Source organism: Callospermophilus lateralis, chromosome 6 (genome assembly GCF_048772815.1).
Source record: "Callospermophilus lateralis isolate mCalLat2 chromosome 6, mCalLat2.hap1, whole genome shotgun sequence".
NCBI classification, from domain to species: Eukaryota; Metazoa; Chordata; class Mammalia; order Rodentia; family Sciuridae; genus Callospermophilus; species Callospermophilus lateralis.
This window is the reverse complement of record NC_135310.1, coordinates 147683809-147703715: the sequence shown is the minus strand read 5'-3', so window position 1 is coordinate 147703715 and position 19907 is coordinate 147683809. Positions and strand designations below refer to the sequence as shown.

The 19907-nt window shown below is 38.3% G+C and overlaps 1 protein-coding gene across 2 annotated transcripts; it reads right to left on the bottom strand.

Annotated features, from left to right (window-relative positions):
- Positions 1-8323: 8323 nt before the first annotated feature.
- Pak1ip1 (PAK1 interacting protein 1) lies at positions 8324-19607 on the bottom strand. Of its 2 annotated transcripts, none has more exons than XM_076857899.1 (10): positions 19478-19607; positions 16317-16485; positions 13741-13861; positions 13591-13665; positions 13060-13112; positions 12635-12780; positions 12453-12550; positions 10320-10419; positions 9263-9386; positions 8324-9082 (listed from the first exon to the last, which is right to left on the bottom strand). In XM_076857899.1, the coding sequence occupies exons 1-10, from the start codon at positions 19559-19561 to the stop codon at positions 8886-8888; spliced, it is 1167 nt and encodes a 388-aa protein (XP_076714014.1). In that variant the 5' UTR covers positions 19562-19607; the 3' UTR covers positions 8324-8885. The 2 variants fall into 2 exon arrangements, with proteins under 2 accessions (XP_076714014.1, XP_076714015.1); XM_076857900.1 differs by having other exon boundaries at positions 16317-16482.
- Positions 19608-19907: the final 300 nt, after the last annotated feature.

Genomic DNA, 19907 nt, shown 5'->3' with positions numbered 1-19907 from the left:
AACACTGGAAGAGGAAGATGGAGATGGCATATGGGACATTATAATATCAGGAAGGAGAGGATTTATGATGAAAATTTGCTTCTACATAAATATCGAAGTAGATGGTTAGGAATAAATGCAGACCATACATGCCTGAAAGAGACCTGCACCCCCAACATGAATTCTGTACTTTGATATGAATTGTCACAGGGAAATACAACAGAGGCCTTCAAGTACACTACCAGGCAGGCTCCCCAGAGGCCACCGAACACAAAGATTCACAGACTAGATTGAGAAGTTTAAATTACAGTTTATTAAATCAATTTAAAACAAAAAAGGGAGCCCAGGTGACTCAGACGCCGAGACAGGATTGCAAGTTCGAGGCCAGCCTGGGCAAAAATAGTGAGACATTATCTAAAAATAGAAAGGACTGGGGATGTAGCTCAGTGTTAGAGAAGTTCAATCACCAATACAAAAAAAAAAAAAAAAAAGAAAAAGAAGAAAAAAAAATCCAGAAACAGGGAGAAGCAACTATGGAAAAACTGGTATAAGCAAATGCCATCAGTGTGTTTGCAAGCCTGGTGAAAGAGGCCTGCTACCTAAATCCTGAGTTCCACAATGTCTTTGGACCTCTAACCTCCTCATACCCTTTCCCCAGCATGGCTCTGTATCATCAGCTTTTCTGAAGACAGATCTGAAGACCAGGGGATTTGAGCAGAGACCCTCAGGTGTCCCGAGCCAATCACACACACTTGCTGATCAGAGAATAAGACTGGCAAACAGCTGCCCTTTGTCTGATGACACGTGGAGTAGCCATAGGCTTTGTTTTTTTTATTTGTTTGGTTTTTTTTTGTTTTGTTTTGTTTTGTACACGGGACACATGGGGACAAAATGAGAGATCTAATTAAGACCTCAAGACTATTTTTAACTCACCTTTTATGTATTTGACTATTCAGTGCCTCTTGAATGGTAATGTCATAAATCTTGAGTGCTTGGATATCTCACATATATTGAGTGCCTAGGAGTACTGGGTATCTTAGACCTAGTCCTATTTAGGTATACCACAGGCTCCATTTACTACTTATCTTAACCCATTTATCTATTTATGCTTAACACATCCTAAAAGCTTTCCTATGTATTTTACAAACATATTAAGCTTTAGTAGAACCTAATTTTCTCAAAAGCAAATGCACTTTCTAACGTTTTTTAAATGCAACATTAAAAAAACAAAAAACACCAAAATCCTGCTACCTGTCAAAGCCTAAGTTAAATAATGCAATCTGAGCCACATAATTAGATTATCAACTCTTATTCAGGAGCAAAGGAGAAGACCTAATGAATGCATTAAGGCAGAAGAGAGGAACAAATACATTTAGTAACTAGGTTTTATGCTGGTAACTTGTAAAATAGCAAGAGATAAGCTGTCATTAAATATGAGGCCTGGGAAGAGAACCTAGTCCTGTCCTTCATAGTGACGTCAGTCTAGTTTCATTAGACCAGCTATGTACTAGTTACAAGGTGCATGAGAAAGCAATGACAGTGGGCTATCTTGCCAATGAAGTGTTTAAAAAGAATGTGAACTATTATAGATGGGTTGCATTAAAAGGCAGGTAATAGAGAAGAAAGTATCTGTAAATCATAGATCTTAAAAGCAGTATACAGAATAAAGAGCTTCTATTAACTCAAAAATGAAAAGACAACAACCCAGGTTAAAAAAAAATGGGCAAAGCACTTCAACAGATGATTCTTCAAAAAAGATATATAAATGGCCAACAAGCACATGAAAAGATGCTCAACATTACTAGACATTAGGGAAATGCAAATCAAAACCACACTGAGATTCCAATTCACACCTAGTAAGATGGCTATAATGATTTTTTGAAGTGAAAAAAAGTGCCAGTGAGGATATAGAGAAATTGTTAACTCTCAACACATAACTGGTCAAAGAGTAAAATTGTACTGCCACTCCAGAAAACTGGCAATTTCTCAAAACATTTTGACCTAAGATTGCCATGTGACCCAGCAATTCCACTCTTCAGTATCTATCCAACAGACTTGAAAGCTGGGACTCATGCAGATATTTTTATGGCAATGTTCATTACATTATTCATAATTTCCAAAAGCCAAAAACGTTCCATCTATTGATACACAAAGTAAGGTATCTACATACAATGGAATATAATTCAGCATAAAAAGAACCAAGTTCTGAGACATGCTACAACATGGATAAACCTTGAAATAATGCTAATGACAAATACTACATCATCCTATTTATATGAAGCAGTCACAAAAGGCAACTCCGTAGAGACAGAAAGCAGGACAGAGGTTACTAGGACTGGGTGGAGAGGGGAATGGGAATGGTTACCTAATGGTTACACTCTCATCTGTAACCATGTGATGAGAATTTGGAAATGGTAGTGGTAATTATTGTGCAACACTGATGATTAATGTCAGTGAGTTGTCCTCTTAATAGTTCAGGGTGCAGTGATAGTTCCCATTTCCAATGAGACCACCCCTCTGTCATTATGGATATGATTATGGTTGAGACCAAGATTCTGGAAGACTGGAACAAAAGGGCCCCCTAAATAAACTGGGATCTGATGGTAGGTGCAACTCACTTCTATGCACCAGGAAAGGGCTTAAAGTTGTAATCAAATGGCAGGAAATTGGCATTCAGAATTGCTACAAAATCTTTTGACACAACAGATTCCAATTTACATTGTTATTAACGTACTAAAAATCCCTGAGTCTACAGAACCTCTTTCAAAATCATACTCACCTTTTATAACAATACTGAACTTTTATCATGTTATCTCTTTTTGATTTCTAATCATACCACCCCCATTGCAGCTCCTCACCCTTTGGTATCTCAGACATACAGGTACTTAACAGCTACTGAGGAGTCATTTTTTCCAAATGACAAAATATACCATTACTATAATGATAATGGTAGTAAAAGGGCAGCCTTTGTTGAGTATTGACAATGTGCCAAGCCCTATTCTAAGGGCTTCACACATACTGATATGTTTAATCCCAAGAACAATCCCACGAGGCAGAGAGGGATTATCATTGCCATAGTTGGTCAAATTGAGGCAAATAACAATAAGAAAAAGAGCTCAGGGCTGAACCCAGGCTCTCTTGCTCCAGGACTCCTGCACCCAACTTTGCAACTTGTTCTATAGCCTATGTTCTGAATCAGAAATTGGGCATGAGAACAGGGATTCCAAAGCAGCAACTCTCCAATTCTCAAAGAACTGTTTCTCAAAAAATGCAAAAAACGACCTCTTCCAATCCTGTTTTCCCCAAATCTTGAACCTATCTTGAAACTATCAGAAATTTTAAAGGCCAATGATTAACAGAATAATTCATTTTCAAAAATTAAGCTGACTTTACCATATAAACCAAGAGGCAAGTCAGTGCTGAAATTTGACTGCTACTGTGGTTGGTGGTGCTGGGAGATGTGGCTTTTAAAATGTGATTAAGTCTTTGTGAAATTGCCTTCACTCTCTCTGGCCTGGGTTAGTTACCTCAAGGGTGGGCTGCTTTAAAGCAAGGCAGCCTCCTGGTTTTCCTCAGTGCACACACTGGCTTCCTGCTTTCTACCAAGAGACAGCATGAGCACCTCACTGTCATGCTCTTGGACCTCCCAGACTCCATAATCAACAGATTTGGCCAATCTCTGTTCTTTAAAAATTACTCAGCAGGGTTCAATTCCCAGCATGGGAATGGGAGGGTGGAATTATGAGGTCTCAAGTACTTTGTTAAAGCAACAGCAAACACACTACCTATCTCCACCCTGTGGATCTAGGCATCTCAATTAACAGAGTTCATGGATCAACATCAACTTCTAGCAAAGGTGGGTGTGTGGGGCGAGGAGGGGAGGCGCTAGACTTCTATCCACGCGTGTCAACAGGTGCCTGCCTGTTAACACTCCTGCTTGTGTCAGAAAACCAAACAGAGCTGGTTCATCCTTCCACTCCCAGTAACTGATATCAAGACCCCCTCATGACTGTGATATCAGTAGAAACCAAAATGAAGCCCAAGCCCCAAACCCCACTCAGAACTAAGTGAGGAATCTCTCTACCTCCAGGGGGCAGTGAAGGTTAGAGAAGAAAGCTCAGCTGTCACCAAAAGGTTCACTTCCACCTGCAGCTGGCAGTATGTCTCTTCCCCTTCCTAAGCAATGTCAGAGGAAATCAATTAACACAAAAAGTTTAAATAAGATATATTAAAAAAAAAATTCAAAAATGTCCAGGTTCCCACAGAAATCACTCAATATGCCTAGAACCAAAGACGATCAACAGATACCAATGTGAAAACCACATACTATCATCTCACAGACTTCAAAGCAGCCATGATAAATACATCAACAAACAATTACGAGCATGCTCGAAACAACAGTAATAATAGACACATCAGCAGAGAAATACAAAGTCTTAGCAAAGAAACAGAACCATGTAGAAATTTTAAAATTGAAAAATACAATAACCAAAATAAAAATTTCATTGGATGGGCTCAATAACAGTACGGGGTGGGGGGGGGGGCGGTTACAAAGAACAGAATCAGCAATAGAGAAAATAGAACAACAGAAATCACCCAATCTGAACAACACAGAAAAGAGAGAGCCTGGGGAAAAAACATGAGCAGAGTCTTAAGAACCTGAGGGACCACAAGGAAAGGCTTATTTATTATGTCAAAGTCCCCAAAAGAACAAAGGCAGAGTAGAAAAGGTACTTCAACCAATGCCTAAAATTTCCCAAATTTGGCAAGAGACACAAATCTATGGATTTAAAAAGATGAGCAAAAATTGTTAAAGGATAAAAGGGGCAGGGTACACACCTACAGTTCCAATTACCTAAGAGGCTGAAGCAGGAAAATCGCTTGATCTCCCAAGTTTGAGACCAGCGTAGGCAACATAGTAAGCCCTTGTCTTAAAAAAAATACAAAATAAGTAAATCCAAAGAAATCCAGAGCAAAACACCAATTAATTAAACTTTTGAAAATTAAAGACAAGGGAAAGACCTTGAAAGCAGCAATAGGAGGAAAATATAGAAGAAAAACAATTAAAATGATTTTTTTCATCAGAAACCATGAAGTCAAGAGGGAACAGCTTAAGAACTGTCAACTCAGAATCCTACATCCAGCAAAAATGTCTCCAGTGATAAAAGGAAATCAAAGCATACTTAGATAAAGGAAAATTAAGACAATTTCACATCAGCTGACTTACCCTAAGGATGGCTAAAGGGAGTTCTCCAAATACGAAGTGATAAAAGAAGGCATCTTGGAACATCAGGAAGGAAGAACATGCTAAAATTGTGTAAAGTACAATAGGTCTTCCTTCTCCTCTCGAGCTTTTTAAAAGCAAAATTATGGCACTAATGCAATTCTAAACATTTAAGACAATTTACGAGTAACATACAGGGTATAAAAGGAGGCAACGCCCTAATATCCAGAGTATACAAAGAACTCAAAAAATTAAACAATAAGGAAAAGAATAACTCAATCAACAAATGGGCCAAGGATCTGAACAGACGCTTCTCAGAGGAGGACATACAATCAACAAGGACAAGAAAAAATGCTCACCATCTTTACCAGAGAAATGCAAATTAAAACCACCCTAAGATACCATCTCACTCCAGTAAGAATGGCAGCCATTATGAAGTCAAACAACAAGTGCTGGCAAGGATGTGGGGAAAGGGGTACACTTGTATATTGCTGGTGGGACTGCAAATTGGTGCGGCCAATTTGGAAAGCAGTATGGAAATTCCTCGGAAAGCTGGGAATAGAACCACCATTTGACCCAGCTATTCCTCTTCTCGGACTATTCCCCAAAGACCTTAAAAGAGTGTATTATTGGGATACAGCTACATTGATGTTCATTGCAGCACAATTCACAATAGCTAGACTATGGAACCAACCTAGATGCCCTTCAATAGATGAATGGATAAAAAAAATGTGGCATTTATACACAATGGAGTATTACTCAGCACTAAAAAATGACAAAATCATGGCATTTGCAGGGAAATGGATGGCACTAGAGCAGATTATGCTAAGTGAAGCTAGCCAATCCCTAAAAAAACAAATGCCAAATGTTTTCTTTGATATAAGGAGGGCAACTAAGAACAAAGCAGGGAGGAAGAGCATGAGAAGATGATTATTACCATTAAACAGGGATGAGAGGTGGGAGGGTAAGGGAGAAGGGAAATTGCATGGAAATGGAAGGAGAACCTCATTGTTATACAAAATTATATATAAGAGGAAGTGAGGGGAAAGGAAAAAAACCAAGAGAAATGAATTACAGTAGATGGGGTAGAGAGAGAAGATGGGAGGGGAGGGGAGGGGGGATAGTAGAGGATAGGAAGGGCACAGAATACAACATACACTAGTATGGCAATATGTAAAAACGTGGATGTGTAACCGATGTGATTCTGCAATCTGTATATGGGTAAAAATGGAAGTTCATAATCCACTTGAATCAAATATATGAAATATGATGTCAAGAGCTTTGTAATGTTTTGAACAACTAATAATAATTAAAAAAAAGAGGCAACATTTTTATACTCAACTGATAAAATGATAACACTAGTATACTGTGATAAGTTAGCTGTGTACTATCCGTGTTAGGGGGACAAAAAACTCTAAAATGAGATATACTCAATACCACATTGGGTACTGGGTAAGGAGGTAGCTGAGTGGCAGAATACATGCTTAGCATACACAAGACCCTGGGTTCAATTAATACCCAGCACCCCCCACCAAAAAACCTCCCATATTGATAAACAAAAATGGAATTCTAAAAATTGCTCAAGTAACTTACTGGAAAGTAAAAACAGAGAAAAGGCCAGGGACAGTGGCACACATCTATAATCCCATCAACATGAGATGTGGACACAAGCTGGAAGCCAGCCCCTGTTCAACTCAGCGACTGTGCCTCAAAACAAAAAAAGACTGCAGATGTGACTCAGTGGGAGAGTGTCCTTGGGTACAATCCCCAGTTGGGGTGGTGCAGGCTGGGTGTGTGGGGTAGGGCAGAGTCAATAAAAAAAAAAAAAAAAAACACCAGAACAAAATTAAAATGGCAGTCTTAAGTCTAAACACATTATTAATAACACAAATATAAATAAGTGACTCAAACTGGGTGTGGTGGCATACATACAGTCCCAGCTACTCAGGAGTATGAGGCAAGAGAAATCATTCAAACCCAGGAGTTCAAGGTCAGCCTGGATAACACCGAAACCATTTCTCCAAAAGGGAAGTGCGCAGAGGAAGACAACTATTTGCCGCCTATGAAACTTCAGATGTAAAAGTATAGGCCAGCTGAAAGTAAAGTTTGGAAAACATCAGCTGAAGTAGACATGAGAGCCAAGAAATATCAGATAGTGATATTACATAATGAAAAAAGAATCAAAACGCCAACACAGTAAAAATTCTAAATGTGCTATATATCCCAGTAGAGATGCACAAAATGTGAAGCAAAAACCAGTGGAACTTGGCAGAAGAAATCAGCAAATCCACAACTGCTCAAGTTGGAGTCATTGACATGCCTCCCTTCGTAATGACAGAACAAGTAGACAGAAAATCAGCAAGGACATAGAAAAACCTAACTCCATCAACAGTACCATCTCATGACATTATAGAACACTCTGGTCAACAACAGCAGGATACAGGTTCAAAATATCTACCACGACAGATAACATCCTGGGCCATGAAACCAATTTAAAAGAACTGCAGTCATATCAAGAATGTTCTCAAACCACAATGGAATCAAATTAAATCAATAAGCAGAAAAATAACAGGAAATTGAGAACTTCAAAATAATCTATGCATCATAGAGAAAAATTCAACAGAAAAAAAATACATTGAACTGAATGAAAATACAGCATATTAAAATGAGACAACTAGCACAAATGATCTGAAAATGAAATCACAAAAAAGATTCAATTTGCAATAGCATAAAAAAAGAGTTTAACAAAAATACAAAACTTAGAAGCTGGAATCATTCTTGGAAAGATAACAAGGAAGACTTAAATAAATGATGTCCTCTGGCCAGGTTTTGACATGCAATATGCCCAAACTTGATCTATAGATCGAATACAATTCCTGTCGAAATGCTATCAAGATTTTTTACAGAAATGACAAGGTGATCTCAAAATCCCTATAGAAATCCAATGGATGAAACAGGCACAAAATAATTTTCAAAAACAAAGTTGCAAGAATCACACTCCTGGATTCCAAAGTTTACTACAAAGTTAAAGTAACCAAGACTATGTGACACTGGAGTTGGACTGAAATAAATCAGCGCCTTAGAAAACAGAATCTGAAAGGAAACCGCACATTTAGTTTTCTAAGATCACTTTGGTTAGAATTAGCCAAGTCAAGTTTTGATACCTGAAAGGGATGCAAAAATTATGGGAAATGTCATTTTCCTGCCCTTAAATTTTCTTGCCATTCACTGCCTGGAAGAATAGTTTGAAAAATAACCTTTATTTATCTCTAGTAAAGAATATGTTCAGATGACTGGGGGTGCAACAGCTTAAGAGGTACAGTGAGTGCTTGCCTAACATGCTCAAAGGCCCTGGATTGGATCTCCAACACTATGTTCAAGATTTCACATTATTTTAAATTGCCATATTTGGGGAAAGATCTTTATTTTATATACAATAAAAATTACATATTATAATTAACATATATACCTCTCTATATAATAACATGTAGGCCAAAGGTGCCAAAAATAATTTTAGCACATTAAAAAAACACCTAAAAGTGGTATTCCAAGCTGTACATTTTCTCCAAAAAAAGAAATTCCTTGCCTTTACTCAGAAAATAATATTTAGATATTTAAAAGATGATTCCATTAAAAAAGGAGTTCTTTTGGGAATCAATCCATCTGGGATTCAGTGCATCAGTTATATTTTCTTTTTTCTCTTCTTCTTTTCTTGCATTTCTACCATCTTCCTCTTCCTGGCTGACAGGCTATTTCCTGTCACTGGCTTATTATTGTCACCACTTAAACCACATTTCTTTGAGTTACGTTTTAATGTGTCTTCTTGCTGCACCACGTCTCCAGATTCTTTTTTGCTAATCTTGGACTGTTCTGTATTAACTAAAACACAAGAGACAGCACATTTAAAGACTGTTTTCAAAAAAAAAAAAACAACTGTTTTCCCCGTTTATTAATGAATTAAACAGGCTAACAATAAAGTGACATTATGTGGATATCCGCCACTTCAACAATTCAAAAGGTAACAGAATTTGAATTTTTTAAATGACCAATTTCACTTACCAGAAGAAGGCTCTGCTGCTGGAGGAGGCCTCTCTTTTGTGTCTGTTCCTCTGTCTAACCATACTCCAAGACATGTCAACCTGGCATTTGTGTTCACTCCACAGAGTAAAGATGGGGGATCTTTCTAAAACAGAAGCGGGGAAAACTCATATCTAACAGAGGAATTCTGAATAATTATTTTAAAGAACCAAGTTATCTTAATTTAAAATTCATTGTACAATCATAACACAGCTAAACAAGGTTTCAATCAATGACAGACTACATATACAATGGTACATGCCACAGGGCCTAGCTCTGTGGTTGGCTCTACCGTTCAGGTTTGTATATACTCCATGATGTTCACAAAATGCTATAATCATCTACAACGCACTTTGTGGAATATAACCCCACCATTACAAGATGCATGCCAGTATTTTCTTGAGCATAAAACATGCTATTTAGAAATAATCTATTGTTTTGATTCATGATTGGTTCAACTCTGTTGTTCACAGAGCCAATTTCTGAGAAGTATCCAGAAATTACAGATTCTAAGGAAATAGACTATGTCTTATTCATTTCTAGATTTAACAGAGAGGCTTGCACAGTGCTCACACTTGATAAACCATATCCACAGAATAGATATCAAAGAATGAAAAATAATAAACTAGATCTACAGAAGGAAATTGAATTTTTTAGTTATTTGGTTCTAAGCTATTGTTAGTTCCATAATAGACTAGAACCTTCCCAATTATTTTCAGTAGTGGCAGTCCTCCCACCTAATACCTTACAGAGGACCCTAATACATTAAAAAAAAAAAAAAAAAAAAAAGACCAAGTAGATGGAATGCAGAGGGAGGTCTAAGATCCTGAACTCAGATTCACAAATGCCAGCCCTAAGGCAGCTCTGTGGGAACCTAACTCTAAAAGTATAAATATCAATCATTCCTGGAAGAAATTTATAAAATTTACATCTATGGTCTTTATACTTAAAAAAATCCCACCTCGCTCAACTTAAAATGGCACTAGCAGCAAGACTTGCATTACAGTGTATTTATGTTCTATTGTACTAAGAGACTGACCTTATCTTGCTTTAGCTTCCACATTTTGATGAAACCATCACTTGATGCTGTAACAAGAACATGATGCTCTGGAATTTCAAAACTGAAAATGTCTTTTATCCTAGGATAGAAATATTAATGCCATAAAAGATCTTTTCTCCAGAGTTGATCATTATTATAGAACTTATAAGCTAGTCTCTTGTTTTCCAATGCTTCAGTATTTGCAAACTGCTCAATAAAGCCCTAAAATGTAGTTTTGCCACACATTCCCACTAGTCAGTGAGTTGTTTTCAGGCCAACTATAGGCTAAAATGGACTGTTTGATTAAGAACAAAAACTGTAAACAATCTCAGGAAGTAATGATAACAAAACCCTCACCTCAAGCACCTCTGAGAAGTGCAGTGAGGAGACAATAGGAAGGATGATCAAGGTTCCCTTTGATGCACCCAATTCCTTCATCTCCAGTGCCACTACTTCCAAACTGCTTTTTTCTTCTACATTATGGAGGTCACCTATTTGGCCTTTCTGCTTCCATTTCTTCCCCCTAAGTTTTATTACTCTCAGGCTTAAAGCCCCCCAAAACTAAAATCTGCTTTAGAAGAATATGGGAGAGGAGGAAGTAGCTGGTGATATGAAAGAAGCCATACTGGCCCTAAAGTGGCAACTGCTAAAGCTGGTAGTGGGTCTATGAGTTGGCTCTTTATAAACTAGTTTGTTTGCCTTTAATTTTCCTTAAGAAGTACACAAAACGGGCTGCAAAATAGCCCAGTGACTGAACACTTGCCTGCCTCACATGCAAGAGGCCCTGGGTTTGATCCCCAGCACTCCACACCCCCCACAAAGTAAACAGTATAAAATCTGCAAAGACACAGAATAAAATTCAAATTCCTCACTCTGCCAATGAACCCTAGCACCATCTGATCCCCAAAATCCTCTCCCTTGCTCACTCTGATGGAGTCATGCAGGTCTTCTACTTGTTCCTAAAATACATTAAGTTCTTTCCTCCCTCAGTTCCTTGGAGCTAGGGAGTATATCTTAGCATCAGTATGCATGAGGCCCTGGGTTCCATTCTCGGGACCATGGGGAAAATAAACAAAAAACAAAAAATCTCACTCTTTTATAATCCTTAAGGACTTATTTAACCCTTGAAATTCTCTCCTCATCAGCCTATCTAAGTAAATTACCCTTGTTATAAAGATCTACTTGTTTAAAACCTATTGCCTCATACAATAGAAGAGCCATAAGAGTGTAAGGTCTTGTCATTTTTGTTCATTTTTAAATACCTAATGCAGAACTGAGCTATAACTCAGTGGTAGAGTGCTTGCCTAACACGCATGAAACCCTTGTTTCCACCTCAAGCACCACAAAAAAACAAATAAAACAATCCTAGTACAGTACTACAAATTGGATGTTCAATGAATACTTGTGGAAACAAACGAACAAACAAAAAGTAAGGCCTACACATTGACTGCAGGACTCTGAGTACTAAGATGCATTTCTAAAAACAATCAAAAATGAGAATTAAAACACAAGAAGTAGAAAAACATGCAGAAATGCAGATGGACCACATTAATATATAACTATTGTCACCTTTTCACTTTTATCATCAATTTTTCAAAATTACAGTGGAAAAAGCAGGGACACATGTCAGATGAACTGGGTTTGGACTAGCTCCTTACCTCTGGGGTAATCTTGGCAAGTTAATGAACTACTTACTCTGAGACTCAATATCTATTGCATTAAAAGATAGAATTCAATGATGGTATTTCATTTTTTCGTTTAGGAGAAAAATATAGCATGGAAAGGAGAAACTGGACAAGGGGAACTAAGTAAAAGGACAAGAGTGGCCAGGGACAAAGTTCAAGACTATTTAGTTTATGATTTTTCAAATATGCTTATTTCAGGCTCCAAGTCTAACAGACTTATCTGAAATAAGTGCAAATGACTAGTTCTGATCACAACTTCTCCACTTTTGCATTACAAAATCAAGGAAGATAACATTTTCCACTATCTTTTTAAACTCCAGAAATTGTATACACGTATGTCTGATTATCTCTGTGGTTGTTCATAAAAAACATTATGCTTCATAAAATGATTCCATGTATAACATTTACTGAGACTACACATATACACACAGGTTGGGGGAAAAAATACCTGTTTTCATGTGCTTTAAATTCACAGAGGCACACAAGTGAATCACAGTCAAAAAACCTGACAACCTCTTCATCTCCAGCCACTGCAAGGACAGAGTCCTAGGACAAAAAATAATATCCAGAAAGTCATAAGCAGTTCTGACCATCTCCATAAACTTCCAACACTGATTTCTGATAACTTACTGAAAGAAAGGTAACAGAAGAAATCCTTTTTTCATTTGTGATGGTGCCACTAATGGATGCAGTGTCAAGCTGATAGACGTCTATTTTATTCAGTATAACAACTACATATTTCTCTCCCCTTGGGGACCATTCTACTATGTGAGCATCTGTAAGTTAAAAAAGCCAAATTTACTTATTTTAAAAATAATGAGAAATAGTAAAAATACTAAGTATTTGTACTGTATTTTCACACTCATTTTCCTATTTGATCTTCCCAAGAAACTTATGACAGAGCTACAAGAACTCAGATCTAAAATGGTAGAAGTAACTTAAAACATTTGTTTTCAGAGGCAACTATAATAATGCAGGAAATAAATGTATACACATGCGCATGTGTTCATACCTATCAAGTAACTGTAAAATATATTTCAAACAAAAATACTCACTTTGTTTTAGATTTTTTATGAAGGCTGATCTTCCCTCCACAAGATTCCAAGTTCTGCAAAATAAGAAACTTGCTTATGGTATAAATATCAATTAATATACTAAATGGAAAAGCATAAGCATGATAAAGCTTTGATCAAATTTATTAAATACTGGCAATTTAAAGGGCCTGCCTTCTTTAGTTTAGCAACATCTTCAATTTTTTATTATCAAGCAGGATTAAAGTTCATTCCATTCTCATAGCTGTTTACTATTTCATATCAATTGTTATTTTCAAAAGGTTTCACCTCCACAAACATTCCTCTTCGGGAGGACCTTGCTCTTCTCGCTCAGCTATTGACAATTGAAGTGTAACAGCAAGTTTTAATATGGACCATTTTTATCCCATTATCATGAAACAGTTCACTAACTTTCTACCTTTTCTTTGTATCTCAATATCTTTTAATGGATGAAACTGTGGAACAATACAGAAACAACAGCCAACTGACATAGTAAAAGTTACATAAAGATGCTTTTGAGAATTAATTACTTACCTTAATGTCTTATCTGTACCAACAGACAGGGCCAACTTGCCAGATGGATGTATAGAAAGGAAGGTCACATGTCCTCTAAAATGAAACCAACAAGTTAGACCCCAACTTGACTGGCATAGTGAGAATGACAATGGAAAAGAGCCAACTCACTTGTGAGCTCTGATTGACTTGAGGCATTCCCATTTCTTTGCATCCCAGACACAAATGAGTCCATCTTCTGCTCCACTGATTAAGTGCCTGCTGCCATAGAATTTCAGGCAAGTTATTGTACCTGTCGAAAAATCAAGATGGGCAAAATTATCTTCATTTTTAATACAAACTTTATTTCCAGTTAAGTACTACACTGGGCTGGGGATGTAGGTAAATGGTAAGTGCTTACCTAACAGGTACAAGGCCCCAGATTCCCAGCACTGCAGGGGCCGGGAGAACCATATAATGTCCTAATATTATAAAGTAAACTTCATCTTACCTAAACTTATTAAGTAATACTTGAAGTAATACTTAGTAATAATCTTCAAGTGTTAGATGAAAATAGTTCAATTGTTTCATACCAGAACATACAGTTTTTTGTTTGTTGGCTTGTTTTGGTTTTCCTAGTGCTAGGGATTGAACCCAAGGCCTTACTCGAGCCAAGCAAACATTCTACCACTGAGAAAACACCCCAGCTCAATGACATACAGTTTTAAGTCTATGCAAATAATCTGAGATTCTTTCAGCTTTAGTTACAGATTTAAGCTAACTGGACTTGTTCATTTTTACTTTGTCTCCATAATCATATCATAGCCAGATGGCTAGTCAGGATAATTTTAGCAGAAATAAAACAAAACCAACTGCCTAACCAGCTAATTTAGAGGAAAAAACAAAGAAAAAAATTTACAGCCATGATTCTCACTTTCTAAATAACGAGTTATCTATATCAGCTATAATTCAATCATTATTGAACTAGAATTATCATGATTTGACTTTATACTCTGCTCATTCACTGCCATGAGAATATTTTAAAACAATTATATAAAAAGATCATTTTCCAGCTATTCCTCTGGAAATTCCTTCCCAGGGTAAATAAATTTTCCATCATCATTTCAACCTATTAACAACACTTCCTTCCCTCCACCAAAACTGAAGCCTGGATCTCCCACACATTTCCACCATCTTTTAAATTCCAAAAGTCGTATGCACATGTTAGATCAAATTCTAGTCCCAAAGTAGTCCATATCATTACAGCTTTACCCTCAAGTAAAATCCTCTATTCCTTTGACATTTGTGTCACCTCACCTTACTCTACTGCTGCTCTATAGCTCAAGGGTCAAAAACTTGCTGCCAGTAGGCCAACTGTGGCTGGTATTCTGGCTCTGCAAATGTAATTTTAATAGAAAACAGCCCCAGTTCATTCAGTTAGAGCATATGGGACTGCTTCTGCACAGCAGCAACACAAGCTGTATGGTCCACAAATATTTACTATTTGGTTCTTTACAGAATTCAAATGAAAACCTGTGGGTCACATTTCCCATCTATATACCTGCCAGTCAATTCTTTATACACTTTATATTGAAAAGAACCAGAGACCTCCAATGAATAATTTTGCACATGACAGAAGCACTAATATGTGGGTTCATGTACACCTTCTTCTAAAAGTAGAAGCCATTAACCACTCTCCTCTCTCCGTGTCATGCTATTTCTTCTTTGGAAATGTTGCTCTCCCACATCTTCTGCTCCTTCTGCCCATGACTCATATGCTCCCTAGAAAAGAGCTTATCTAATACTAAATGTTAGAAAAAGGAGTTTCCAAGAATTATGCAAGGAAGAGAGGAAACCAGGAATCCTACTTCATTCCTCCCCCATCTAACTGCAAGAAAATGTTTTTTTTTTATTCTGAATATTGATTTTAACAGATCAAATTTGTTTAGCTTATTTCTTCTAAGCCTAAGAAAGAAGGCTTCCTTGTTTGAACTGGGATTGGGAGACACAAGGAAAAAGGAATTTATGTTGAAATCACTCAAACCCTAGCTTCTGTTGAGGAGCATGACGCCTGTCAAAAGGTGAGGAATGCGCAGAAGAAGGCAAACATTTCTCACTCCAAATTAAGTGCTAAAAATCAATGCCCAGTGACCTCTGAAATATAGCAAAGTGAGCTGAGGAAAAGGGGAACACATTCTATCTTTCTTTGCAGGAAACCAACCTCATTGGCTGAGTTTCCCCAAACTAATATGTAGCTAATCAATTCTACTATTTTGAGTTTCACCTTTACTTTTCCCTCCTGAACACACAATAAGTCCCTTATCTTTTTCCCCTGGAAAACTCAGTGACTACAACATAAAATGTTTGGAACTGAGGGGAAAAAAATTTACCTATTCATTCTCTCTACCCTCTGATCTTGCCAGGCATCTTCACCGTCAGTGTGGTAAATCCAACCATGAATTGTTAAGTACTAATCCTTAACCTCAACTCCAGTGCAGGGAAGTCTGCCTCCTCTACTTTAGTTTCATACACCTCAACAGTCAATGGGAACAGTGTGGTGCTCTAGGTGTACAGGACTGAAATACAGAAGAGACCATCTATCTTCCAATAGGACAACTGTAACCTACTCCAACAGGACTGTGAGCAAACTTTTTTATCCCAATTCTGTATCTCCTAGAACAGAATCTGCTGACACATAACAAACAGTCCAACAGAAGTCTATACAGTAATAAAACCTCCACATTATCTTAAAGGATACAACTTCTCACCATTGTGATGTACTAAGGCTCCATGTTCTATCTTCTTTTTCATATCATAAATGTGAATTGTTTCATCTTTGCTCCCAGTGACAACAAAACGACTATTCACAGCCACTGCTGACAAGGAGGCCGTGTGAGCATGATGAGTGAAGTCAGCCACAGGAGTCCATTGCTGCTGCTGAGTAAAACAGGAGATCAATACCAGTCACATCACAGTTCTCTAGAAACACAGGTTCCTCCATCCATAAAAACTACCAATGGATCCTACAAATGGGGGAAAATTACACAATGATGTGTGGATTAAAACAAAGATCCTGAGAAGTGAATAAGGAATACAAGGAGGTGAGAAGCAATACTGAGTACTACGACTCCAGAACCCAATAATGGTGACAGGACTGGGTACTTTAAAATGCCACCCAAATCTTAAACTCTTACTGTATCTCCACGTGAGCCTTCCATATCACTCATTTATTCAAATATTTAAAATTTTATTTGAACTTATTTATTCAAATAATGATTATCTACCATATGCTTGGTACTACCTTAGGTAGTTAACTTAGCAGTGAACAAAAGTTCCTACACTAAAGAGCTTCCACCTCAGTGGGAGAGACGTAAACACGTTAAGAGAAAAACAGTATGAGGACGTTTCCATTAATACCAGCCTAAGCCCTAGAGAATCGCCAGTGATGAGGTCTCAGGAACTTATTGCCTCCTGCCACGTATGTGTTGGGTTGAGAAGTGTGGCTGGTTGAGTCAAAGAATGATAGAATACACACGCTTCTTAAAGTAAAGGAGTCATATCAGGGGGGAAAAAAAAAAGGTTATTAGCAAAACAAATCAAAGGGGTAGGGGGGAAGCCACCAAACATCTCTTCACATGATTAAGATGTATTACTGCAAAATCAGTCCTAAAGACCTATAGGAACAGATTCTCCTTCCATGAGTCAGGGCCAAGGGGCCTTTTCTGCTCCAGGAGGAGCTACTATGGCTTTAAATCAAATAACCTTTATTTATTTGCATCACACAAATTATACTAGTTATATAGGCTACTATCTAGATTTAGAATCATTAATGGCCAATGGTTAGGGGATTGATGCAGGATCTTACATATAGAGGTCCCTGACACTTTGTGTCAACTCTGCCATACTAGCTGTGTAGCCCTGAGTAGTCACTTAACCTATCTATAAGGAACTTTCCCTTTCCTCATCTTAAAATGAGAATAACTCTATCTGCCTCTGAGGGTTGCTGTGAGGACTATTGTGTATTTGGAACATAGTAAACAATTTTACTACAAAGAAAACACAGGAAAGAAGTACTCGGTGATACGGGTTCCAGGAGATACCTGGAATTGCATCAGGAATAAAATAGTTCTGGACTAGAAGTTAGGACATCAGATTTCTAGTCCCAGGCATAGTCCTATCTACCTGTTTGACTACTGTGTTAGCAATTCTTTATTCCTACATCTATTAAAATATATCTGCTACAATTTCTCTCCATGTATTTGTCTCCCTCCTCTATCATTCCTTGTCAGGAAGGTCCCTAAAGCAGGATCTGGACCTCTGGCATCTTTTCAACTGCCTCCTTACCTACATTAAGTACTGAGAAACTAATGTGACTCCATTTTTAAAAATGAATAAATAACAGCAGCTTCTACCTCAAGGCCTGTCCTAAGGAAGGGGGCGTGACCCTTGTCCTTGGAAAAACCCACAGAGCACTCCTAAGCACATACTCACCCTGCTGAGTTGTTTGTCTGTAAATAACAGGAGAGATCTGAGGCACCAGGTGTCCCTAACTTAGTTAGGCTAGGTGAGGACCCATAGCAACCCCCCTAGCAACCTCCAATCAGCATGACACAGGGAAAATACCTGGAATGCCAGATGACCCCCAAGTAGTTTATAGTGGTTGATAACAGGTTGGGAAACCATGTAGTTTAGCACATACTAGTTTAGCATGTACACCCCTCGTGGCCTAAACCAATCAGTTCAAAGGAATCCCTCTCTTGTATTTACCAATCACCCCTACCCAAATTGTTCCCGCCACTGAATGGGTTAATCAGTGTTAAGAGTTGTTGTTTGACTTTCCCACCGTATGGAATGATTTGCTGTGTGATGTTGTGACGCACAGAGTATTCCCCCAAAACCTATAAAATGTCACTGAACAAAGGACCAGGACTCACTCCGTAGGACCCCTGGGCTGGGAACGATTGAGAGTCCAGGCTGGAGTTTGCAATAAAGACTCTTATGTGCTTGCATTGGATTCGGCTCCTGGAGGTCTATTGGAGTCCCACGAATCTGGCATAACAGTACCCAATAAATGAAGGAATTGGTATTACTTTTTTTTTTTTTTTAATCTACGAAGAGCTGATCCTGATCCAGCCCTAACATTTTTTAAAAATTTCATTTACTTAGTCATTTTAGTTGTTGATGGACCTTTATTTTTTATTTACATATGGTGCTCACACATTGGAGGCAAGCGCTGTGAGCCATCGAGCCACAACCCCAGCCCACAGACCTAACATCTTCTAAAATATCAGGACAGAAACTTCATGAAAGAGCAGAATATTCTTTCACTGGATCCTGAATACATACACTGGTTGTCAACTTAAATCTACAAACTACAACTCACCATGTACAGAAACACCAGCTTCCTTCCTTTGTGGCTACTGTCTTTATTTTAAATTTAGAAAATTTAGTGTGACATTTCAATACTGTATACATTGTGTAATGATAAATTCAGGGTAAATGGCATATTCCAAATCAAGGATCACGTATTTGTGTTAGGAATATTCGAAATCCTCTCTACTAGTTGCTTTAAAGTACACAATTGTTGTCAATTATGTTTATCCTGCTACACCAAAAAACATTGGAAGACATTTCTCCCACCCAATCGCACCCCTGCACCGCCCCGATACCCTCCTACCCATTTCCAGCCTCTGGTAACCACTGTCGGTTTCTTTGAAATCAACTTTTTTACTTTCCCCCTTAGCCTTAGCTACTATAATAAGAAAATGCTATTTCAAGTTGCAAAATGTCTATTTTGTTTTAAAAGATGGGCTTTTATTCAAGCTTCCATCCGTGAACATCAGAATCGCGGGCATGTTTACCTCGGCCGTGTGGGAACCTGGCCTTCCCCGCCCCCTCTCCCGCAGTACCTCCACTCGCCGAATCTCACCTCTTTGTCGCCACTCGCTTGAGGCTCCGAATGTACTGTGAACCCGAAAAGGACTTGCTCATAGCTACCGGCGACCAGCTCCATTCAGCCGCGCACGTGCCTTTCCCGGGAACCCGGCGCGGCGTTAGAAAGCTGGCGGAACCGGATGCGAAGCAAGGTCCTTCCTGCGGAGGCGCTCCAATTATACGTCACATGGTAGGGCTGCCTGTTAAGAGCCTGTATCCGTGGACGTATTTAGAAATCACGTGACCTTTCCAAGCGACGAATAAAGGAGGATGCCATGTGCTAATGTTCTCATTTCAAGGATAAAAAAAATATTAGGAGCAAGCAGGCCAATTCTAAGAAGCTTTGAACCCGGCTTATCTTAGGGGAGTAGGGACGGGGCGTACCCTGCGCAAGCCCCTCACTTCCGCAACTCCCAGGAAGGGGC